Source organism: Agelaius phoeniceus, chromosome 16 (assembly GCF_051311805.1).
Source record: "Agelaius phoeniceus isolate bAgePho1 chromosome 16, bAgePho1.hap1, whole genome shotgun sequence".
Classification (NCBI taxonomy): Eukaryota; Metazoa; Chordata; class Aves; order Passeriformes; family Icteridae; genus Agelaius; species Agelaius phoeniceus.
In genome coordinates this window covers 5876535-5901282 of record NC_135280.1, presented here as the reverse complement: position 1 = coordinate 5901282, position 24748 = coordinate 5876535, and the positions used below count along the sequence as shown (strand labels likewise).

General features: G+C 49.6%; 1 protein-coding gene and 1 long non-coding RNA gene across 11 annotated transcripts in view; one reads left to right on the top strand and one right to left on the bottom strand.

Moving 5' to 3' along the window:
• PDGFA (platelet derived growth factor subunit A) overlaps nucleotides 1-10120 on the bottom strand; it is a 94102-nt gene extending 83982 nt beyond the window's left edge. For 4 of the 10 annotated variants that reach the window (XR_013184466.1, XR_013184465.1, XR_008535181.2 and 1 more), the window contains exons 1-3: nucleotides 9180-10120; nucleotides 7912-8008; nucleotides 562-666 (exon numbers count right to left, since the gene is read on the bottom strand). Coding sequence is in view for 5 of the 10 variants with exons in the window: in XM_054644020.2 (XP_054499995.2) it covers nucleotides 562-666; nucleotides 7912-8008; nucleotides 9180-9242 (265 nt within the window). In the remaining 5 variants the exon portion in view is untranslated. The remainder of the gene's footprint in view (nucleotides 1-561; nucleotides 667-7911; nucleotides 8009-9179) is intronic. The other 6 variants (XM_054644020.2, XM_054644019.2, XM_077186899.1 and 3 more) reach the window with 4 other exon arrangements.
• Nucleotides 8110-24748, top strand: part of LOC143695353 (uncharacterized) — a 28724-nt gene continuing 12085 nt past the window's right edge. The window contains exon 1 of the long non-coding RNA XR_013184467.1: nucleotides 8110-9189. This is a non-coding gene — a long non-coding RNA (uncharacterized LOC143695353). The remainder of the gene's footprint in view (nucleotides 9190-24748) is intronic.

Sequence of the window (24748 nt, the reverse complement as noted above, 5' to 3'; positions counted from 1 at the left end):
CGCTTCTTTTTTAATTTATATTTGGGATTTTTTGCATCCTCATCATCATTAATAAGGAAAAAATCCCCTGTAAACATGCCTGGTGCCCTACACAGTGATGGAAATCAATGCCCCAGTGTTTCCATCAATGGCTTTCAATTTTTGGGATAAACTGTATTTTTCTTGTGAATAAAAAGTCAAGCTGTTTCCTTTTGTGGAGCTTCTGTACTGAAAACTCTACCAACTGTTGATGTTTTTTAAAGCACACTGCTGTAGTTGTTCCCCACACTATGAATTATACATTGAATATCACAGCATTTTCTAACCAAGGTCTAGCTTTCCAACATGCTGCAACAAGAAAGTGAATGTAAAGAATTTGTGCATGTCTGTCTCCTATGGACATCCTCCAGAAGACAGCTTCTCAGGCAATGGCTTGTTTTGTGCAAAAAGAAGGGCAGAAGATAGAAATGGCCCTTTTTTTCCTTTGTGCATGTCACATTTTTCCAGTGAAATGTCCTGCTTGGCTGACCAAAGGCACCCTGTCTGCTTTCACTCCCCAAGTACAAATAGCTTGTTTCTTACCAATGCTTCTTTTTCTGCGAATGGGCACAGGACGGTTCTCTTGCACATGTTTAGCAGAATGAACACTGTAAGATCTCAAGTTTGTTTCTGCAACATCATCATATCCTAGAACAGGAAACAAAATGTTAAACTTCAGGTATGTTATGTGCACCAGTGTCACTACAGTGCTGTTCATAGGCACTAGACCAAATCCTGTTACAATCAGTCTAATGTAACCCCTGTTAATGCAATTGCAAGGGCATAAGGCAGGGAAGACACAGACATTGAATGTCATGTATAAGCATGCACAATTCAATTCCAATATCCATTTTACTGAAAGCCCCCAGAAACAGTGCACACACTGTGGCACAGAACCATATCTAAAGTAAAACAGTTGCATTTTTATGTGAAAGGCATAATATGGCTTGTTTTACTGGAAAGGTGTAGAAATAGGAACAATAATCCTGCATGTTTCTTACAAATATTTTGAAGTTCTGGTATGTGGCAACAGTAGAAAATATGGTATTAGACCCAACAGCAACAATGCTGCCTCTGTAAATTTTCTGTTGCTTGGTTTTCAGGGCAGTGCTAGGGCAGAATCAAAAGCAAAAAGTAACTAGCATGGGTTTCCTTTTAGCCTCTCTGTTGCAGAACAAATCCCCTGTGAAGTATCCTAACCTTTGGAGGGGCATCTGAAGCTACTGCAAACTCTGGGACTGCATCCAGGCTTGTCTTGTTCCCTAAATAAGCCTACCACATGGGTTAAAGGGCCATGAGAAAAAGCAAAGATGGAAAACTTGGCATTTCATTTATCATAAAAAACAACAAAATAACTGCTCCAACTATTTGGGTTTGTTAAGTGAAGCAGTTCAGGTCGTGTCCCATGCCGTGGGGTCTGAAAACCACAAGCACAGTCTGCAAACAGGGGATGAGGAAGAAGGAACCAAAGAGAGAACTGCACACAGACCCCAGGACACCCAAACTAAGGGGTTTAGCACTCTGCTGCTTGGAGTGTCCTCTGGAACATCACTGCAGAGTTTCAAGGTTTCACTGCTGGCTCCTAAGAAAACTGACATGCTCTAAAAAAATGCGAAAGGGTATTACACAGTACTCAATTACCCTCTCTGCAAGCTACCAACACCCTACACTCCCATCTTCTGCACTGTCACACTCCCTGCTTCCAGTTTGTTCTGTACACACAGCTGTCTGTCTCTGGAATGTGTTTTAATCTCAGCTTTATTAGTAACACACATCATAAGGCTCTGCTCCACAAAACAACCAACTCCTTTTCTCCTCCCTCCAAGAAATTGTGCCCTAAGGAACATGCAGCTTGTGAAATCACCTGCACAGCCAGGTGAGGCAGGAAGACAGCAGGATCTTCAGCACCTTAGAAAGAGTTCTGCATCCCAGGGTTTATCATTACTTTTTGGAAAATACTACTGTAAGTAGCTAAAAGAAAATAAAATCGGAGGTCCAAGAGGTAGTGCCAGGATCACCCACTGGTCCTTCCTATTCTCCTTAACAGCTGAACAGATCCTTGTATGAAATTAGTTATTAGTCTCAATTTATCCAAAGAAATTGGCTCCTAGTTCCTATCTATGGTACTTGTTTCCCATAGATTTCAATGGGAAATTTTGGAACCTGACTAATTAGCTGGTATTGGGCCTTATTTGCAGTCCCAGTCCAGTAATGTAACACAGCAATGACTAAAGGGTATTATTTCTGCTTTTATTGCACCCCATACTCCAGAAAACTCATCAGTGGTATAAATAAAATGGCTTGCCAGAGATCCCACAGGAAGTTTGCAACTGAGCTGGGGAGTGGAGCCAGGTCTCCCACATCCCATTCCAATGGCACCAGGCCATCCACCTGATCCCAAATGGTGTTATGCAAAATGAGGATCAGTTCTGATGTGCCTCCAGCCCTCTTCTGTTTCCTAGCACTCAGCCACCCAACACCTTAATACTGACCTCCTTTTTGGCAGCTTCGAGTTGTCACAACCTCTCCCTCAATTTGAGGCAATGAAGTGATACTTGAAAGCAGCATGAATTCTGCTCAGCCTGAGATCCAAGCTAGGCTGGGAGCAAGAAGCATGTCCGTGCACAAGCAAACAGTGTTTAAAAGGAGATTAAACACAAAAGTAATGCCTCTAATCTCAACTGCTTGGTGGGCACAGGCATCAGGCTGGAAAGGGAAGCTGGCAGGGCTGCCAGCACCACAGCAGGGCTGGGCCATGGCTCCTAATCCCACACTCAGCGATGCTGGCACAGCTTCCTCCTAGTATGAAGGATCCCTTGCTGCCTCCTTGAAAGAAGCTGGTAAGAACCAAAGGACTGGTATGATCAGCTAACCAGTGTGTTAAGTCATGTGCTTACAAATACCTGCTGGAATCAGCTGCAATCAGCACTTTTCCATCACCATGTTTATAAAGCAAAATGACACCTCAAGGAGATGTGTTGCTTATGAGATGATTTCTAAGGTGAAGACGGCCTCTGGCTTATGCTGTACCTCGCTGTCTCACTACATATCTTAAGCATGTACAGCAGCTCCTAAATTCATGTCTCTCTGTGAGGATTGCAAAAAGAGATCTACACAGCTAGCTCAGCAGAACAAGCTCCAGTCAAACTTCAATGTGTTATCTAACACAAATTGTATTATTTCTACCAACACATCATCCAAGTGTGGTTTAATAAACAGAACCATGGGGCATGGCTGGAGCCAGAAGACACTACAATACTAAAAAAACTTAAGTGTCCCCCCTGATTCCCACAGTCATTTGGAAGGAATTCCATTCCCCAGTGAAGTCAATGGGAAAATCAATGCACTTCAAGCAATGTTTAAGTCAACAGGAGTTGTGCCCAAGCAGGACTGAAAAATCACTAAGTCAGCTTTGAAACTCACACTTGAATCTGAATGTGTGGCCAGAACACTTCCTTTTATTTCATTAAAACCATAATGCTACAAAGAATACTCTCTAGTCTGACTTTCAGGAAGGGTGATACTTAATTTGTATCAGTTTTTCCCCCAATGTACTGAATTAGTTGCAGGGTGAGGATAAGCTCTTAGCAAAGGAAATGTGAGGTTTCGGGTGCTTAGCACCTCACAAAATGAGGCTTCGAGCAGAAAGCCTAGAAATGGGTGGTTCTTAGTTTAGAACTCAAACACTGCTCATCACCAAGTGAAGATGGAGGATGCTGCACAGAGCCAGATTAGTGCAGCTTTCTTTTAACGTTTTAATAATAAAAAAATGTTTTCATGGCAGCCGATCAAGAAATTTCTCTGTAATCTTTTATGTACTGACAACATATCAATGATGGGCATAAAAACTCTTGCAATTAGCCTTGGTCAATCCATTAGTGTAGCTGAAATTGTTCTTTTTTGTCAGATTGGCAATTTTCCACTGGGTCATGGAATATAAATCACAGAGTTCCTGTGACATTCTGCCAATACATGATTACTCTTTTCACTCAAGAAGCATGTGGAAAGCATCCTAAGTTTACTGCTATTTTCTATTTATCAATTTATACTTTTGAATTTCCATCGTCTTGCCAAACTATTTCATGTGAGGTACAACCCCCAACACATCCAGTCTTAATGCAAACCCTTCTACATTTCACTTTGCACATCCAGAAAGCACTGATCCAAGACTTCTAGTACCAACAGTAGCAGTTTAGGAAATTCTTATAATCTCTTTTTTTTCAGGAATTCAATGTAAGGTACAATAAGCTGAAATGGTCTGTCTCACAATCAGTCCTAGAGCCAGAAAGCCCACAGCAACATCAGTTTGGTTTTTTGACCTTCTTTTGGACTGATGCAAAATTTGCCCTCCTGACATCCAACTGCAGAGATAGATGCCATTAAGTTTCCAACTTTGAGCTGTTAAAGGAAATATAAGTAGCAGCTCGCAAGATCCTGTTTTGTTTAGATTGTTTTTTTTTTACTTTACCTAGGTGAGATCAACCAGCTGCAAAGAAGGAGGAATATTCCCTCATCTGTCTCAGGAAGAAGACAGGCCACACATGGAAGATGCCTCTCATGATGTGTAAGAGGTGCAAGAGAAGCCAAAACACTGCACTGTAACATCCTCCATTGAGCACCACACCAAAACCCACAAAGTCAGGAGCTCATTTTCCAAAAGATTGAGCTCTGCAGCAGCCTAACACTTTTTCCATGGAAGTATACAGTTAATTTAGAACGGTTCTCCACTTAACAAAAGCTGCTCTGCTAGTTCTTAATCACAGGCCGTTAAATTCACATGGCCTAAGGTGACCCTGGTGGATGCCCTTAACCCGTGCAAAGAGGCACACTCAGCCTGCATCTCCTCATGCAGGCAGATGACTTGGGGAAAAATCTGTTCCCAGCGGGAGGCAAACATAATAGGTGATGAAATGAACTCTACCTCCCACAGGACAGATGGGAGAGGTGAAGCACGAGGAGAGAAACCACACTGCTGAGCCAGAGAGAGCTCCACAAGCAGAGCAGAGGAAATGCCCCCGTTTTGGGGATTTAGTCTGCTCGTAGTAAAACTGTACTCTGCACACTAGAGCTGCCTACTTCCTGGGACTGTGCATGCTTTCTCCTTTAAACAGGGTCAGACTCTGCTCTCCTTCATGCCAAGGCAATTCTGTCACTGCCTCTGGATCCCAATTGCAGCAAATTAATACAGGACCCTGTTTCCTGATAGGAATAGAGAATTTTCATGCTGCCTTTACCCTCTGAGTTGGACATGCAGAACTGGGCTCTGACAAACTGGCCTGGATTTTCTTTTTTGAATACAATGATAAGCTCCATGTTGGGTAGTGTTTTTCTTTAAGTAATATGCCAGATGGTCTGGGGGTGTGGTTTCTAATTTTATGAAGGGGGTTATCAGTCATCTCTGCGCTACAATATAGAGACCAAATCTGTCAGAATAGAAGAAAAACCTGCCCACTCTGACTTACAAAACTTACTTTTCCAATTAAAAATATACGTTTTGCATTGCAGGAGAGAAAATGACTGTTCTTCCTTCGTTTTCCACAGATTCCGCCTTGTTACTCAGGAATATCAGACATTTTCTTCATGCATGCCTGATCCTGCAAACTCTTAGCCTACAAGATCATTCTTAATTCCCAAGTCCACCCACTGAGTTTAAACAGGGCTACTCACATGCAGAAGGACTGGCAATACCATGCACTAAAATGAGGGAGAGAATAGTCACTGGAGTGATTTTGTTCTAAGCCTCAGCTGAAACTGAGTACATGCTATAAAAGTGAAATATACCTACTGTACAAGCCCTCACTGAACTGGCTGTTCCCTAAAGGCAATTGCAGCCCTAAGGAAATAAATTTCAGAAATATCATCTTACCAGGGACAACGAGAAAACATTTGATTTGCTAATTCAAGCTAATACTAAATATAGTAAACAGGCCTGATCCTGTTTACTGAGGAAAGCACAGCAATTTCAATACTCGATTAGTCACTCTGATAAGACTTTAGTAAGAATTACTCATGCCAGTAAAGTCTGCAGGACTGTGCCCAGGAAAAGCAACTGTGGGTAGTAAAGCAGGGTTACTCCATGAGAACCCAGCCATGAGTAGCTCAGAGCACAGCTTAGCACACAGGCAAAAGCAGCACTCACATAAGCAAGAAGCGGGTGAAAGGCTGAATATTTTGGTTTTATTTTTTAATATTGTTTGAGTTCATGTCTTAAGGAATTAGTGTTTCACAGTGAGATAGTAAAATATTTATGTCTCTTGTTTCTCTAATGGTTTCTAAACTGACAAATTGCAAGAAAACGGCAAAAATGAAATGGGTAAACTTGTGGCTGACCTTCTCCATTTTTGGTCTTGCATCCTCCAGTTAATATTTGCCATGAGATAAATAATTATTTTCTGAAATAAATTTCTTAGCTACATCTACCCATTTATTCAGCTCCTGCCGTTACCCCACTTGTCTGCCTGATTCACTTGCAATGGAGCCATGTGAACTTTTGCTCTCCTTCTAAGTGGTATTTAAAAATGAAGCATGTGCTTGTTACGCTGAGGTATTTGAAAAAATAATGTATTCTGGTAGCTACAGAGCCCTGACTCAAAGGCAGGAGCAGTATGCACTATTTTAAAATGCTAGCACTCAGATCCAGCCCTTCTGCAACAGCAGCCAACTCCACCAAGTTCACTGGGAAAAAGATTTTAGCAGTAGTGCACTTGTCTGGTCCAAAACAGCCTTCAGTGAGGAAATATGAACTGCACACCCCTTCCCAGATGTGAAAGTTTCTTTAATTGTGGTGATAAACAAGAGTGATGAAGCACTGCTCTCCAAAAATACTAAACCAATGCCAATCTGGTAATTACTAATTAGCCTCTATGGTAAAGTGTTGTGCAAGACAGAAATACTCCCATTTTCAGTGTAATGGGAAAACGTTGGCTCTCTAATCACATGAAAATTGAAAGCTATGACTGTAAAATACGCTCCTAGTGCATTCCTGCTCGTTAATAGAGCGCTGCACAAAAAGCAGAGAGTTAAACTCTAGAAGGATCCTGCTACTCTGAATGAAGGTGATTGAACCTGGCACAGACTTTACAAAAATACACAGCATATGGTTTAAAAGGAGATGGCCCAGTACCAATGCAAGCAAGAACTCATTCATTTTTCTCCATGTTTGTGCTTCAGCAAGATGCAGGCTTCCCCTGGGCACATCAAAGGTGCCGGGGTTTATTCTCGCTCTCTACTGAGAGAAGAAATCACCAGGAACAAAGTGCATCAAGTGAAACCAAATGATAAGGAACCCAGCAACACCATGCTTCTAGATCACATTTACTGCTGCAACGATCTGTTAAACTGCACGTTCTCACTACACCCATTTGCATGCCTAATGATGCAGAAAATAACCCTGCACTATTTTCTTTTGAAAAAAAGAAAAAAAGTGTATTTTTGAGGGTAAGCTTCATATGCAAGTTTCTGTTTAAAATCAGTGCGGACCGTTTATTTTCCTTTTAATAAAGCCCAGCACTTGAAGAGACATTACTTCATTCATAAATATTGTTTCAAATATTTTAAATACCTCTAGGACAGTAGTTTAAAGATAACAGAGCAATGCAAGACCAACAACAAACCTTATGGCAATTCTTCTCCGCTGCGAGACGGAGAGAGCTCTAAAAACACGGGGGGGTCACAAGGTCCCTCTCCACCCTGAACCCCACGAAGTTTTAATCCCCGATCGGCCCCTTGGCCGCCGCCTCCCTGTGACACGGGTCCCGGGGCCGCCCGGCTCTCGCTGCGGTGCCCGCACGGGTGCCTCGGGCGAGGCGTGCGGGGAGCGCGGGGCGTGCGGGGCCTCCCCCCGGGGCGGCGGCGGCCGACGGCGCGGAAGGAAGGAGGACGGGACTAATTTACCTACGGAGTCAATCTCCAGGAGGCGCTGCAAGTCGCGGATGCTGTGGATCTCGCTGTGCGCCAGCCGCTCGATGAGCTCCTGCGGGATCTCGGCCTCCTTCAAAGACACACACACCGCGGGTCACCGCGCAGTCCCGCCCGCAGCGCCGGGCATCCGGCGCGCCGCGCCTCTGGGCTTGCTGGGGAGGGTGCGGGGTGTTTGCGAGACATGTGGGGATGAAGCAGGGGGAAAATCCACGCGCACATCCCCCCACAGCGCTCCGCGGGGCGCCGGAGCGCTCCCGCCGCCCCCGCCTGCGCGCCCGCGGGGGCTGCGCGCCGCCCGCCCGACTGCGCCACGGCTCAGCGGGGCGGCAGCTCCGCACGGCCCCGCCTGGCAGCGTGTGCCCGGCAGCGCCGAGCCCCGAGCCCCGGCGGGCGGCTGGAGCACACCCCGGGCAGCGGCTGCCGAAGTTCGCCCGGGCGGGTGCCAAGTCCCCCGCGGGCGCGGGCTCCCCCGAGCCGGGCAGCAGCAGCAGGAGGAGGAGGAGGAGGAGGAGAACCGCGTCCCACGGGGCGCCGCCATCCTACCAGCGCCCACGTCGCGGCTGCCAGTGCCAAGCAGACCGGGTCCCGGGAAAAGTTACAGCCGCTGTGCAGCGCCGAGCACCGCGCTCGCCCCGACCGGGACCACCTGTAGCAACCCCGGGACGCGGCTCCGCGCCCCCTCCGTCCCCTGCGGGCAGGCGGGCGGGAGAGCTCCCGACCGCTCCGGGGGAGATTCACAAACCGGGGAGCGGCGTTTTGGGGCGCGGGGGATTCACCCAAGTTCTGCCCGCGGCACTAGCGGTGCCCGCGGCCGCCGTGTGCAGCGCTGGGCGCCGCGGGGGCGGCCCGGCTCCGCGCACCCTCGGCTTCCGCACAGCCGCAGCCCGCTGGCACCCGCGGGGCGTGGATATTTTATCATATATTTATTATATATATATATATATTTATATATTATATATTATATACATATTAATTCTTAAGGGTGGCCAGCAGCCCGGGCGCGGAATGCACGGTCATTCCCCTTCGCTTCTACCATGCATGAAATGGCAACTTGCTGCCAGGCTCGGCCGCGCAGGGCCCGGGGCAGGGCAGCGCTCCCGGCGGGGCCGGGGCGCGGGGATGCCCGCGGAGCCCAGGTGGGCAGCCCGCTCCCTCCCCGGTGCCCTCCGCCGCGGCTCGCCCCGACCCCCGGCTGCGGCGTGCCCCGGGGACCGGCAGCGCAGGAAGCCGCTCTCACCTACCTCGCAGAAGGTAAAGGACAGGTACCCAAAACCTATCAGCAAAACGCAAGCCCAGGTCCTCATCGCGGTCTAGTGCACTTTAGACACGGAGGGAAGGCAACGCTGATGGAGAGGGGCTGCAGGCCGGCTCCTGCCGCGCAGGAATTCAGTACCATCCCTCAGGGGAAAGGCAGCGGGGTGGCTCGGGGGTCCTCCGCATCCAGGGTGGGTCGGGGCTGCCCGGGGCGGCGGTGGCTTAATGACGGCGCGGCCGCTGTTTGTACGTTCCCCTCGCTACGGGAGCGTGGCTGCTCTCCCTTCTGCCGCTCTCGCTCGCTCCTCTTGGCTCTTAGGACTAGACCAGCCGGTACTTCTGCATATTTGCTTAGATCAGACCAAAGTGAAACCCAAGGAGTCGATCCGGAGCGCAGCCGAAACGCCCATCACCTGTCTGGGGCGGCTGCCCCCCTCGCGCGGGCGGCGCTGGGGCCGCCTCCCCCCGCCGCGGCCGCCGCTCCGCGCCGCGCCGGGACCGCGGGGCTGCGCTCTCCGCCGAGGGCCGGCCCCCCCCGCCGTGCCTGCCCTCCACACCCGGCCCCTCCGCGGAGAGGGGAAAAATCAAAAATCTTTATTGATAAGGAGAGAAATGTTTCTCTTGCCGAGAATGGTCCCGCTTCCCTCCCCGGCTGGGGCGAGGTCAAAAAATAATAATTAATTAGGAATAATAGCAGGGACAAATCGGAGCGGTATTGCAGGATCTCGCGGGCTGCCTTGGTGCAGTTCCTGCTCCACTTTGCACGGGAGAAAAAGACGGGAGGAGGAGGAGGAAGGAGGGGAAAAAAATATATATAAGCAAGAAGGTTTAAATCCCAAGGGGATCGGAGACGAACTGCAACTCCAGGCAGAGGGAGGCTCGGGGCTCGCTCCGGAGCGGTGGCCGGTCTGGAGCGTGGCCCCGGCGAGGAGCAGCATATACCGCTCCCGCCCTGCCGTGCGCCGCCCCCGCCCCTCCTCCCGGGTACTCCCGGCACCAGACCCACCAACAACAAGTCGTGGGGGTGCCGGCAGCTGCGGCGCCTGCTCCAGGGCCAGGGGCTCTGCCCACTGAGAGGGGAAAACAAGGAGCCGGCGGCGGGCAGGGGTCGGGGGGAGCGGGGCAGCCCCCGCCGCCGGCCCTCTGCGGCACCGGGCGGAGGGGCGGGCGCTGCTGCGCAGCAGCCGCCGTGTAACCTGGCGGGCTCGGCCGTGTGCTCTGCCTTTACATAAGGCAGAGCGGATCGCCATGGCCACGGCGCGATCGTGTGTGCGTGTGTGTGTGTGTGCTTTCTTATCGTTGTTATTCTATTTTAGCGGGGGGGCCTTGCCTTTTGCAGAAGGGGAGTGGCAGAGCGGCGGAGGGTTGTGGTGTGCGGGTTTTAACGTTGCCGTTGCAGCGCAGCCTTCATTGCGAAGGACGACGCACACGCACAGCCTTAAGGAATACAAAAGCACCCCCAAACTGCACGAGAGGCAGGGGGGGGCGGTGCGGGCGGGGGGCAGCGGAGCCCTCCGCCCTGCGGCACCCGGCTGCGACATGCGCGGGCGCGGGGCTCCCCGCCGCGGCCGCGGGGACGCCGCGCCCCGGGGCTCCGCCGCAGCCGGACCCAGCCCTCGCAACTGCCCCGGCTCCCCGCAACTGCCGTGGCCCCCCGCAACTGCCCCGGCTCCCCGCAACTGCCGTGGCCCCCCGCAACTGCCCCGGCTCCCGCAACTGCCCCGGCTCCCGCAACTGCCCCGGCTCCCCGCAACTGCCCCGGCTCCCCGCAACTGCTCCGGTCCCCGCAACTGCCGTGGCCCCCCGCAACTGCCCCGGCTCCCGCAACTGCCCCGGCTCCCCGCAACTGCTCCGGTCCCCGCAACTGCCCCGGCCCCCCGCAACTGCCCCGGCTCCCGCAACTGCCCCGGCTCCCCGCAACTGCCCCGGCTCCCCGCAACTGCCGTGGCCCCCCGCAACTGCCCCGGCTCCCGCAACTGCCCCGGCTCCCCGCAACTGCTCCGGTCCCCGCAACTGCCACGGCCCCCGCAACTGCCGTGGCTCCCCGCAACTGCTCCGGTCCCCGCAACTGCTCCGGTCTCCGCAACTGCCACGGCCCCCGCAACTGCCCCGGCTCCCCGCAACTGCCGTGGCTCCCCGCAACTGCCCCGCTCTCCGCAACTGCCCCGGCTCCCCGCAACTGCTCCGGCTCCCCGCAATTGCTCTGGGCCCCCGCAACTGCCACGGCCCCCCGCAATTGCTCCGGGTCCCCCGCGATTGCCCCAGACCCCCGCCCTGGATCTCCGCAACTGCCCCGGCCCCGCACCCCGCACCGATCCTCCGCAACCGCACCCGGGCTCCGCAGCCCGTCCCGAACCCCGCAGCCGGCCCCGACCCGGCCCCGCCGCTCCGCGGGGGCAGCTCGCGTTCCCTTCGCGTCCTCCCTCCTCGCCGCCCCGGAGAGAAATTGCCCCCGTTCACCCGGCGCGGATTGGCACAAGGTGCCTGCTGCACCCTGACATCTCCCTGAACTCATTGTGATTTAAATAACAGCCCTTTCTCATCTAAACAAAGGTTCTTAATAGCAGATGCAAAGAATTCAGCTCATCTGAAAATCCAATAGCATTTAAGTGGATTAACTGCAATAACACAACTGAGGAGTGATACTACCCTTCATGGAAGACAATAGACTGTAAATGCACAGCCAGGGAGACTTATCCTTTCATCTCTGAATTTCCTTCAGCATTTCAAAAGCGAATGCTTTCTAGAAGCCCTGAAGGGGTTTGCACGCTACTGGCTTGGACATGCTTCTAGGAAACAACCTGTGCTTTAATGGGCACTTTGCAATTGCATAGAAGTTCCCACCAAAACAGAAGTGGCCTTTCAAGTACGTTTAATTCTCTCTCATGATGTCATGTAGGCTTACAGGGTGGTCTCCAGGACCACAAGGGGGAAAAAACAAGGTGGGGGTTGAAAAGAGAGAGAAAAGGAAAAGAGATGTAAAAGATTTGGAAGCACTTTAGAAAGGAGAATGCTGCTGCCTTTTTTTTTTTTTTAAGACAGAAAATGCTGAGCCAGTGTGGAGCCATTCTCAAATGCCTCCTGATATAAAAAAATGACCCGAGTGCCACACTGCAGCAGAGCTATCCATGCAGGGCAGGAGGAGGCAGAGCAGGGCAGGACACTCTGGTAGTGCCATCACTTTCTTACATGGCAGAAGTAAAAAGCAATTACTTCAGTTTAAAAAAAAGTCTCATCTGCACAGTCTCATTTGCTGGGGTTAAAGAAGCAATTCTTATGGTCCGTGTTGTCATAGTAATAAAAAAAATAATTACTAAACAGTGAAATAGATTCTGACAGTACCGGCTGGCTGAACATTTACTCCTCTCCTTCCTTCCCTGGTTGGCTAGTGCATTTGGGATCAGAAGTGCTGTAGATTTGTAGCTCTTGCTAGTGGTATTTCACTGCAAAAGCCAGCAGAGATAACTCCTGCTTTATCTTATGGTAAAAAAAAAAAATCTATGCAGTTTTGATTTTTCTTATATTTCCCTCGTTTTACAAGAGAAATACTGCATCAGCATCTTTTTTTAATCTGTCATTGTGGAGCTCAGATAAGCATCTTTCCTCTGGGTCAAGTTACACTTGGAGTAGCTTTTAACATTAGACTGTTTATAGGGATCATTACAAATATTTGATAATAATGCAAAATATGTAAGATCCCAGAGGAGAGCAAAGACCAGGAAACATAAATAAAATTCACACAGATTCTGCAAACAACTTTATACTTAGGTTGTCTGTCTGCTTACAAAACACATTTTGTCCTTGTCTATTGTTTGATCTAAAATTGCATTTGTTGCCTCTAAGTCCCTGCATGCAGCTGTGTGAAAAACAAAACATCAGTGCATGTTTGCTTCAGCATGGCATCTTCCTGCACATCTATTGCACATGTGTGCACCAGACATGAAATATCACCTTTTATGTAATATCCACAAGTCACACATGAGGAAAGAGTGACAGCATGGTAGTTACAGGTTTAAAAGGAAATCAGTACCAAGAACAGAGTGTCAGAAAATTAAATTTTACACTTTTTTATTTATCTGAGAGCAGCGAGCAAGATATTGCCTGTCTAATTTAAAGCACGCACTGTTAGAAGTCTCTCAAATGTCAGGAATTATAATAGAATTACACCATGACAGAGTGTTGAGAGGGAGGATTCCCAGGGTTTGCACAGCACTTGGCATGAGGGAAGGGATGCAGAAGCTGACACGAAATGAGACCACTTCAGTGTCACTAGAGCTGCTTTCTGAGTGTGGAGTCACCTGAAGCCAGGGTGCCCCAAATCAAGCTTCCAGCACCCACTACAGAGCTCGTTTAAATCTCTGCTGGCTCAGCTCTTAGAAACACAGGCCAGGCAATGTAACAGGACCAATTGATGTTTCACAGATTCACACTGGGGCTGGGGGAAGGTCCCTGGGAGAGGTGCAGCCAGGGATGGCCAGCAAGGTGGGCATGGTGGTGCTTGGAGGGGGCTGAAGCCACGGGGGCACTGGGGTGGCTCTGAGATGGCACCTGAGGCCCAGGGCATTGATTTCAGAGCTCAGACTGGAACGATGCTTGTTTGACCCTCCCGACACGTCTTGAGGTTGCAAGAGGAATCATTTCATTGCAATGACATTCTTTGGGAAAGCTGAGTTTTTTCTAATTTGATTTTAGTGGGGGTTTTGCCTCATAGATAATCCAGTTAAAATTAACATAACAATGGGTTTGGGTAAGGGTTTTTGTTGGAAGAGTGGCCTGCTTTTATTGCAGTGTGTGTTAGGGGCTGGCCAAAGCTGCTCAGTGTGTTCTGCAGGGTACATCCTGCCACCACATCTGTCCTGGCTCTGGAAAGGAACCATAGGAAATACTCTCAGCAATTTGGACCTGCACCATTCTGTCAGTGCCCCACAGTGTATAACAAAGGATAAAAGTGCAGAACATAAAATCCAGAAAGCTGGACAGGAAGATCACCAACTTTGGGTGGTTCCTCTCTGGATTTGAACATTTTTTTGGCCTGTAGCTTCAGAAGGGCATGTGGCCATGGTGGGGGGAGGGCATTTTCCTGCTCTGCAGCTCAGTTGCTGCCTGCCTGTGGAAAGGCACGAGGCTGGCACAGGCACAGGTGCAGGGCAGGCAAGGATTACAAATGCAGTAGGCACTGATGGCAGACACACCATTCCCCTTCCTGAATCTCAGCCCATCAAGAGCAGCAAGGAAAGCTGCAAGGAGAGCAAGCAAGGCTGTTATTATTCCAGCTAGTGCACCTACAAACATGATTTCCTTCTTTTCCAGCTCTTCCTTTTGGATCCTTGCACTGGCTCCGTCCTTCTGGCTAAGCTTTGTTATCTTTGTAACTTTTGTTGGTGCAGCTTTCCAGATGCTTTCACAGTTGATAATTTTCTTAAATAGTCATGAGATGCAAATCTGCTACAAGATTTCAGCTAAAAGGAGTGATCAGAAGTGGTGTGGAAAGATGTTACGACATCTCTGCCCCAAACACAGAGGGTGGTTGTGGCCAGCATCCACTTATGTGGGTTGACACTTAAAGCTACAATATTTCTGGAGACGTTTTGCTCTGCTATGAATGGGGCAGGGTCCCTGTTGAGCTGATCTTCCACCCAAAATTGCCCTTTTGACTTCGGTGGGGGTTAGATCCAATTGTCCCTGGAGTCATTACTTGGTTTAATAGCCAAGAGACACAGTTAGCAACGCTCTTGTTAATGTGCTCCTCTCTCCCCCAGTGCCCAGCTGCTCCTCACCAGGAGCTTCAGCAGCAGGGCTGAAAGTGAGGGACTGTTTGACCTTCCCTGCTGCCACAGGCACTGCTGAGTGACACACAGTTCACCTTCAGGGCTGGAGCACGAACTGGCAGCCCTGCCAACCTGGGTAGCAAGATACCATGTTTAGGCATTAAACTAGGGCACTTGCATACCAGCACTGGCCGCTATTTTAGTGGGTATATGAAGCTGATCCCTGCTCCCCACCCCTGTGGGACAAGGGAGCTGCTGTGAGCGAGGGATATCCTCTGCCTGGTGGATAAAGCTATTAAAAATGGGCTGTGTTTTGTCAGGAATATGTAGTTCATCCAGCTGAATGACTGTAAAAGTACCAGCCCAGCTTAAGGTATGCTGATACATGCTGTAAATGAGAGCACTGCACACAGGGCTCGGCCCCTGGGGTCCTGTGCGTGGTGTGCTCATGTCTCCTCAGCAATGGGGGTGTAAAGCTCTTCTCCTCTGACTCAAATCAACACCAGTTGCAGTGATTCTGTGGAGACCATCCAGGATGTAACTCAGCCACGCTAAGTACCATAAAATTGTGATATTATTCTCCATTGTTTGTAGCTTGGAGGCCTGTAGAGGCCTAGCCTGGAGCAGTCAGTTTTATTAAGCTCCATCCAAACACAGTGAGATAGTTGTTCTTCCTGAAGAATTTGTGTTCTCAAAGTGTGAGCCGCCCCGTTTGTGTTCTTGTATCCATGCAACCTTGTTGCTCTTACATTACACATTTGTCCTGTGAGATTCCCTCCCTTACAATAAAAACTCACGAGAATGATACACACATTTTCAACTCCGAGCACACCAGAGACTGCAGGATCCAGCAGTACCTAAAGGACACAGGGGATATGGAGGCTGCTGTAGTGGAATTGCTAACTTTGAACTGCAAATGTTTGTAATGGCTGTAAAGCTTCCTAATTGAATTTCTGACCCTTTTTGTCACAGAAACCTAGTTAATATAAGGGAAGGAGAAGAGCAAGTAAAGGATTGGTGATTGGTTTGCTTTTTTTTTTTTTTTTTAAACAGAAACTCCAGGGTAGAGCTTTTTTAATTTTTCTTTTCATTTTCTTACACCTACAGCAGCCTGGTCCTCACACGGTCTCAGTGGCTGCATATCATTCAAGGATCATGGCTGAAGTCCCCAGCCCAGAGCAATATCTCTACAGAAAAGCTTCATGGAGCCCATGCTGAGTCTTCAAACTCACCCTCCCTGAGCATTTCCATCCTTTCAAGAGACATTGGTATCCACAGACCCACTGATGGTGGTGGTCAGAGCAGAGCAGGCAACCCATGTGGTGGCATCTGCTCCTCAGCAGAAATTCTGGGGGAATTCAGTGCTTTCCAGCTGTTTATTCTCAACACTTTGTACTTAGGTGATTTCTCCCTGAGAGCTGATAAAAGATCTTCCATAGCCATGAGGCACATCAGTAATCAGAAATGCAGGGAGGATGGAGAGAACCTGCCATGGGGCCGTGGCCAAACTTCAGGTGAGAAGCTGCTAGCAACCATTTCTGAAGCCCTTTCCTCACCACCTCAGGACAAGTTTTATCATTGCCCTGCTAAATTCCAGGTCCAGAGGACCTCTGAGAAGCACCTGTGGTCGCATCATTTGGCAGTGTCCCATGGAGATGTTTTAACGTGGTCTGTCACCTGCTAGCCACCATCACATGGTCCCTGGGACCATGTTCCTGATACACTGCTGGGCTACAAAGGGACCACGCACCCACATTTACACCAGAGCTGAATTTCCTGGTTCTTGCAAGAATTGAAGTGCAGAACATAAAATTGTAGAATCATTTATCTTGGAAAAAGCCTCTAAGATAATCAAGTCCAACCATCTTCTCCATCCTATTGAACACAGCTTTTATTTACCTTTCAGCAGTGGGTTGTGATGCCATTCCCATCAGTTGGGATCCAGAACTCCCTCTTTCTTGGAAGTCAGTGAGGAGTACAGCACTAAAGCAGAGAGCAGGCAATGGCCCTTTAAGCATTGTCTGTTTAACTGTAGCACGATCTCTCCTGCACTCCAGTGCTTTCCATAAACAGCAAGCCATCCTGGAAGGGGAGGGAGAGGATGATAAATAATCCTGTTATTCATGCGACTGCGTTCTTTCATGAAACTGGGAAAAGGCAAAATAAAGTGGCGACTGCAAGGCTGAGAATGAAACGTGAGGCAGTGGCTTGTGTTGCTGCAGTTATTTGGGGCTGGAAGAAAATCTGGAAAGAGAAAGGTGAGCAGAAAAAGCTTTAAAATGCCAAGAAGAAAGGCAAGAGGCAGGACATAAAAGAGCAGCTTTCCCTGCATCCTTGCTTTGTGTCTGGGCTCACTGCTGGGGCTGGCTGTGGTTCTGGCTGTCCAGCACCAGCTCCCACGGCGTGGCTACCTGTGCCAGAGGCTTCCCTGTGCGTGCACCTTGTGGAGAGGTGGGAACTGGGAGATGACAGAGCTCCAGTAAGGACAGCTGGGCAAAGAGAGAGGCAAAAGTGAGAAAACCCTGGGAAAGAATCTCATAGAACAATGAGGAAGCAGAGAATAAACCTGTTTGCTGAGGGTCCTAGCAAATGAGCTATAATTAGTTTTCGTGGGACAGTAATGGTATTGCCTTCATCACACTTTGCATGTGTGCCAGAGGTGCCTCCCCAGTGTTGTGTTGGAGGTGCCCACGCTGCAGCCTCTCCAGTTCTCCATCTGTGCTCTCTGTGCATCCCCTGGGCCCTGAGCTGGGACAGCTGAGGCACAGGCATCCCTCATTCCATCAGCTCTGCTTGCAGGCAGCCTCCCACTGAGAGCTGGGACACACAGCTGTGGGGAACATCTTAAACCACTGCAGCTGTCTGCTCTCTGCATGTGAGCCACAGCCCTCCATCCCTGGGATGCTCCTGGAAGCAGCCAGGCCCTGTACTGCTGCCTAATTGTCTGGTACCAGCCCCATCTTTGTTTTGTAAGGGAATCTCCTGATGGGACAGTGTGCCAGCCCTTCTAACACTCCAGTAATGGCACACATCCACTTCAGCAGCATCAGAGCTTGGGATAACCCAGCCACATTGTTATAATCTTCCAAAAGTGCCTCTTCCCCTTGCATGGCATCAGTGCAATTCCTTCAGGGTTATAAAAGCTTAAGCCTGTGTAAACAAGGCAGCCCTGGAGCCTAGGTATTGTAGACAGAGAATTCCTCTCCATGTCCTAAATATTTTGGATGGAAAAAAAAAAAAAAAAAGAAGAAGAAAAAAATAAGAACATTTAATACATCAGCTTCCATTCTAGTGTAAATGGGACCAGCTCCACCCAGCTTCAGCCTGGAGTCTCTAACACTGTCGCTGTGCAAAGCTCCCAGTAAGGCAAATGGGAATTGCACATGATGTGGTGGGAAAGCAGCAGATACCTTTGTAAATACTGCACCCTCACACGAGCCACAAGTATCTTTCCTGAGACACCCTGCCAAACTAGCAGGTGTTTTTTACATCAGGCCTTATATTAACACACTCCTACGTATGTCTGGCTGCATCTGCTGCATTAACGATCCCTCGGTGCATAATGGCTGGGTTAGTTTGTGAAGTTAAATACCACGGGCAAGAGCCCAGCCACGATGCATACAAACCTCAAACTGCTTCTGTTTCTATCACAGGGTTACTGCTCTGCTTCTTTCGCTCTGACTTTTTCTTTCTTTCTTTCTTCCTCTCACTGTGTTTTTCCCTTCTTCCTGCCCATCCTTTCCCCAGTTTGTGGTGTCCGGATTCCCTCCATGTCTATTTTCTCCATCTTTTGCTATGTCTCCTGCCTCATTTCAGTTTCTGCAGATGCCAGAGAGAATGAAAGCTGCAGCCAGCCAACCCCAACTACTCCAACACTCCAGCAGCCCCAGAGTGGTCTGGTACTCCTCCAGCCAGTGCATGTCTGGAGTCTGGGGGCAGTGCCAAGGGGGCTGCTGGGTGGGGATGCCACCACTTCAGCTCTGGGTGCTTACAGTGGCTGCTGTGGAGGTGAAAAAGGCCAGCTCAGGCCTGCTCAACTTCTACTCTCAGTGCAGACAGCAAGTCCAAGTCCAAAGCCACTGGGGAAAATATGTGCCCATAGTGTAAAAGCCTGTTTTTATAGACACCAGTGGTAGGAGTCTTCAGGGATTAGTCTCGTGTTGTAATTATCAATGATTTTAAAATGCATTGTGGCCAGGCATAAAAGCTGCTCAGAAACATAGCAGGGCTGAATCTGAAGCCAGCTATCACAGACTTCTACAAAAACCCCCACCTGTCTTTGTAGAGCTGACACTAAAGTTAAGTTGAAATTTTCAAGGGCACCAAAGATGTGTGTGTATGTTTAACTTCCACTGAAATGGGAGTTTGGGGCATTACTTAATGAGAAGGATTTGAAAAATACTCTTCTATCCTCCTTTGTTTAAAATTAAGATGCCAAATTCAAACATCCATGCCAGCGTGGTGTCTGTTTCCATTGCTCATGCTTTTAGTTGTGCAGTTGTTGTCATGGTCCTTCATGGAGGTCTCACCTTTGGTCCCAGGCTCTCTTGGCCCTAGGTTTAGCTTTTTGCAGTAGTTCCATGGTGTGTGCACACACACAAAGCACAACAGCTGGTGGATCTCTTATTCATGGCTTAATCACTTCCCTCCGGAGGTGTGCGGTGTGATGTGTGGTCTTGCTCAATCCTGGCTTCCTCAGGGATGGAGCAGGAGGGTCAAACACAGCCCAGATTCCCTAACCCAGCACTTAGGTACATGACTAACCCGGGTATGGAGTATTCTCTCGACATCATTAGGCTGGACCTGCTTCTTTTCCTGGCATTAAGCAAGCATTCAGTCCTTTGGAGTTTGTCTTACCACACCCTTCCCATCTCATGCTTATCTCTGTATCACACTTTGAGCTGCCCACTGGTTTTCCACACATCTCTGACTTTCCCCAGGCCATCCATCTGATCTCATAACCACAGCTCCTCTGGTGGTTCTCCACATGCCCCACTCCCGCCCTTTGTAAAGGTTGGCTGTATCACTGCTACTTTCCTATCCATCTGGAATTTCCCCTGAAGGCTCTGAGCCACCTACTCCATAAGTGTCATCAGACACGTTTTGCTGGGAGGGACTTTTATTTCTTTGTTTCATGGTTTCGTAATCAAAATTGGCTGTCGATTTAATTCAAAATGCCATCACACCAGAGCAGGGCCTCTGCATTTGAAGCAGTTGAGAAAAATAAAATACTGATAAGGAGCCAGATGGCTCAAGAGATTGGGAACCAGCAATGGAGTCAGTAACCTCGACATCACTGCTCCAAAATGCAGCTCTGATCCACAGTGAACTTCATGAGCTCAGTCCAATTTCTAGTGTATGTAGGGTCATGCCAGAAAAACTTCCCTTATAAACACCCCCTGCTTTAGCTAGGAGGCCTGAAAAGGTGTGTGAGGGTCCCTCAAAACAGAGGAAATGTCACCTGCTGCATATGGATGATGCAGTCCCTAGCAGTGCTTGTGCACCTTCTGCAGCAAGGGAAATTCACATTGCAGGATTGCCCACCTGGCCAGCTTCCACAGGGAAGACATTTCCTCCTCTTCCAAATTACCTTTCAAGCCAGTTTTAAAATTGCTTCATTCCTAAGTCTCATGAAAACTGTAACTCTGCAGTCCCAGTGGTCTGAGCGATCCCATGTATACCTGGTGAGAGGCTCCTCAGAGGTGAAAGAACATTGTCAAAGTGTCAATAAAAGAGTAAGAAGCAAGTAAGAATTTGTGTCTGGAGCATCCCTAAGATTAAAACAGTGTGAGAACAAAATCTGGCCATGCACACAGGAGCCAAAAGCCTTACTAAACTAAGCTACAGTTTCTTGCAGCACAGCCTTCCTTCCTGCTGATGGTTATTTTCTAACCTTGCTGTGCAGGAATTGGAAAGAAGCAGGTGCCAGAGAAGAGGTGACTCTGAAATGGCACAAGGTCATTACACACAGAGCAGAAGAGCAGTCCAGCCTCCCAGGTTTCCTTTACTAAAGCCATAATAGTCTGATAGGGCATCAGTCCCCTTAGTGGTAGTCTTCAACTGTATGTGAAGGCAACAGAGAAAACAACTGCTTTTCCCTGCAAGGCTTCTTGGTGTGGATGCTGTCTGTCCTCAGCCCATGTTCCCTCAGCTGCTCTGTCCCAGATTCCCCTTGCCCCCACTGGAAAGCTGCCCAGGAAATCCCTCCACAGCTTCAGGGCCAAGACCAAATCAGCTCAGTCAGGCTTGTTAGAATCATTAAGGTTGGAAAATACCTCTAAGATCATCAAGTCTAACTACTAACGCAGCACTGCAGAGGTCTCAGCTAAATGGTGTCCCCAGGGGCCACACCTACATGCCTTTTAAATCCCCTCAGGGACAGTGACTCCACCACCACCCTGGGTAGCCTGTTCTAGTGCTTAACTACCCTTTTGGTGAAGAAAAGTATCCTAATATTCAATCTAAACCCCCTCTGGCAGAGCTTGAGGCCATTTCCTCTTGTCCTATTGCTTGCTGGAGAAAAGACTGACCCTCCGGGCTACAACCTCCTTTCAAGAAGTTGTATAGAGTGAGAAGGTCTCCACTGAGCCTCCTTTTCTCCAGCTTCCTCTGATGCTTCTCTCAGACCTGTGCTCCAAAGGGACTCCTTGTTCAAGGACTCCAAAGGGACTCCTGTGTGGGTTCCTGCCCTGCCTTGACACCCTGTGCAGGTCGTTCTCATTCTGTGGTCCTTGTTTTGGCTACCCAGGCATCCCCCAGTGCTCCTGGCTGTGGGATGCCCATGACCTGCCAGTGCTGCTCTCTGCACCCCTGAGAGCTGGTCCCATCCCACACGTCCACAGCCCTGTGTCAGCCCCGGGGAGCTGCTTCGTACCATCCACAACTGTTTGGTTTATATTCGCATATCGGGCCGTGACCCTGAACTGGCTTCTCCCTTTAAATTCCTTCCACATGGCTCTGCCCACACTGTCCACAAAGCCTCTCAAAGAAATGCAGCTTGGAAAAAAAAAAATCTGAGAAGAAGAAAAACCCCTTCACAACAAAATGTCCTTCTCTCTCCGGCAGCTCCGCTTGGGTGCGGTTTTCCCAACACTCCCCCGCAACTGAGGCGCGGAGTCTGTTCAGCTCTGCTCCTGCCTGCACTGCAGGGACAGCATCACCCCAGGCTGGGCACAAACACCCACACCGCAGGGACAGGATAGGGATAGGGTCACCCCAGGCTGGGCACAAACACCCACACTGCAGGGACAGCATCACCCCAGGCTGGGCACAAACACCCACACTGCAGGGACAGGGATAGGGTCACCCCAGGCTGGGCACAAACACCCACACTGCAGGGACAGCATCACCCCAGGCTGGGCACCAACACCCACACTACAGGGACAGGGTCACCCCAGGCTGGGCACAAACACCCACACTGCAGGGACAGGGATAGGGTCACCCCAGGCTGGGCACAAACACCCACACTGCAGGGACAGGGATAGGGTCACCCCAGGCTGGGCACAAACACCCACACTGCAGGGACAGGGTCACCCCAGGCTGGGCACAAACACCCACACTGCAGGGACAGGGTCACCCCAGGCTGGGCACAAACACCCACACTGCAGGGACAGGGACACCCCAGGCTGGGCACAAACACCCCCACTGCAAGGACAGGGTCACCCCAGGCTGGGCACAAACACCCACACTGCAGGGACAGGGTCACCCCAGGCTGGGCACAAAGCAACCACACACAGTCCCTATCCACAGGGGCTGGGCACCTTCCCGAGGTCACCACATTGCTGTAAAATAGTGCTTTTATCCAGCTTTCATCACAAGAGCCTTGATGCCCTTTAGCCTCTGCCATTGCCCTAGGATTGTGCAGCGGGACCAGGAGCCTTCTCCCCTGGGTGAGCAGCCCATGAGAGACCCTCTCCATTCTCTCCCTTCCATATAAACATATATCTAGGACTGTCCCCATATAGTGGCAGCTCCACACATGTGCTGGTGGGCGGGTAGCTCTGCATTTGCCCTCATGATTTCATGCCAGAAACATTTGCAAGTTCAGCTCGCCGCTCGGTTTCCCCTCTCTCTCTCCTGCTCCCTTTCAGGGTTACTCCCCGAGTCTGCAAAGGCATCCCACATTCCCCCCACCAGGCCCTGGGCTCCTGCCTGCCAGCATCCCTCCAGCTTCATCATTGCCTCATCCTGCCCCAGCCTCTTAAACATTTCCTTAAAGGATTTCAGTAAGATCAAAATAAATTTTGCCATACGCACTGCTGTTATCAAGCCTTCCCTTTTTGCCTCTTTTCTCAGCAGCTATTTTGGGGATGATTAATAATTCACAGTGAGGCTTGGCACAGCAATGGTTAAAGGGACAAAGCTGAGCTGACGCAGGAGCCTTCTGGACAGAAGCAGTTTTATAAAGTCTTATAAGTGCTATTTTTTTCTTTAGGAAAGGAGTCGATTTTTTTTTTTTTTTTTTTTTTTTTTTTTAGTTTTGTGAGAACAGGAATGTTTCTCTTTTAGCCAATTCCACATACTTTTTGTTATAGGAGAAGATGTGGTCTGAGGGTTTTAGCAGAGGCTAAAACAGGGGAGAACTGGATCTATTTTTGTGGTGTATCAAGTGGATAGGAAATAATCGAAAATGCTGTGTTAAAAAATGAGTTTAGCAGCAGCTCCAGGCAAACCCTGTTCTGCAGAGAGCCCTCCCACCCCTCACCTGCCCAGCACCCAGCAGACCTGGCAAATATGCAGATTTGATCCATTTCCACCCTTTGGCCAAAAGACATTCCTTTAATCATGCCCTCCTGGGAACTGAGATTGTGAGTGTTTTTCTGTTGGTAAAACAAAGCACACTGGCTGCCAGAGGCTGTTCCAAGGCTGTTCGGGGGGTGTGGTGCATGGTGGACAGACAGGTCTCTCCTGGGGCTCCACTGGGATGCTCCCACACATCCTGGCTGATGGGCAGCCTGTGGCTTTGCTCAGGCTGAAGCACATCTAGCATTCCTTTCTGGGCACGGTGGTGCAGCAGCCTCCTGACTTGTACCAACTATTTTTCCTTCCCCACCTGCTGCCTGGGCTGAAATCAGAGCTCAGATCCATCCCCTCTCATCCCAGCACCCTGTCTCCATCACACCCTGCTCAGTGGAAAGGTGATGGAGTTTTTCCAGGACCCCACGTGACACACATCCCCTTCTGAGGACATTCACTGGTCCCATCGCTTCAGACACACCTCCAGGTCTGCCAACAGCCTCGCCTGTAGTGATGGGTGGGATGTAAAATGGATTAAAAAGCAGAGGCCAGAACTTTTTCAAGTTAATCTCCTAATGCAAAAGGATCATATTTGGCAGCAACATAAGGCAAGCTCTCATCAGTTTATATTTCTGTTTTTCTTCCATTTAACAATCTAATTTTGTACATTGCTGTGTGGAATCCAGATACAGATAATCCTCCCCCAGTTAACACCACTCTGGCTGTGCCCTATGGAAATCTGTGTGCTGCCTGTGGGAGCTGGAGACATGGGGGTGCTGTGCTGGTCCGGAGACTGTCTGGAGGGGTTTCAGCAGGTAATAGATAGCTCAGGGTCACAAGAAGAGCTGCTGGAAACACTTTTCATGAGCATTTTTGGAGAAAGTGATCTTTTGTGTTTGCATCTCACCTTACACTTTGGTGCAGGGGACAGTTGGTAGCTACTGAAAACTGAAATATGCTCATTGTCACAGAGGAGAAACTCACAATTTTCCCTGAAAAACTTTAACACCAAATGTAAAATTTCTGACAAACTATTCAGCCAGAATGACCTT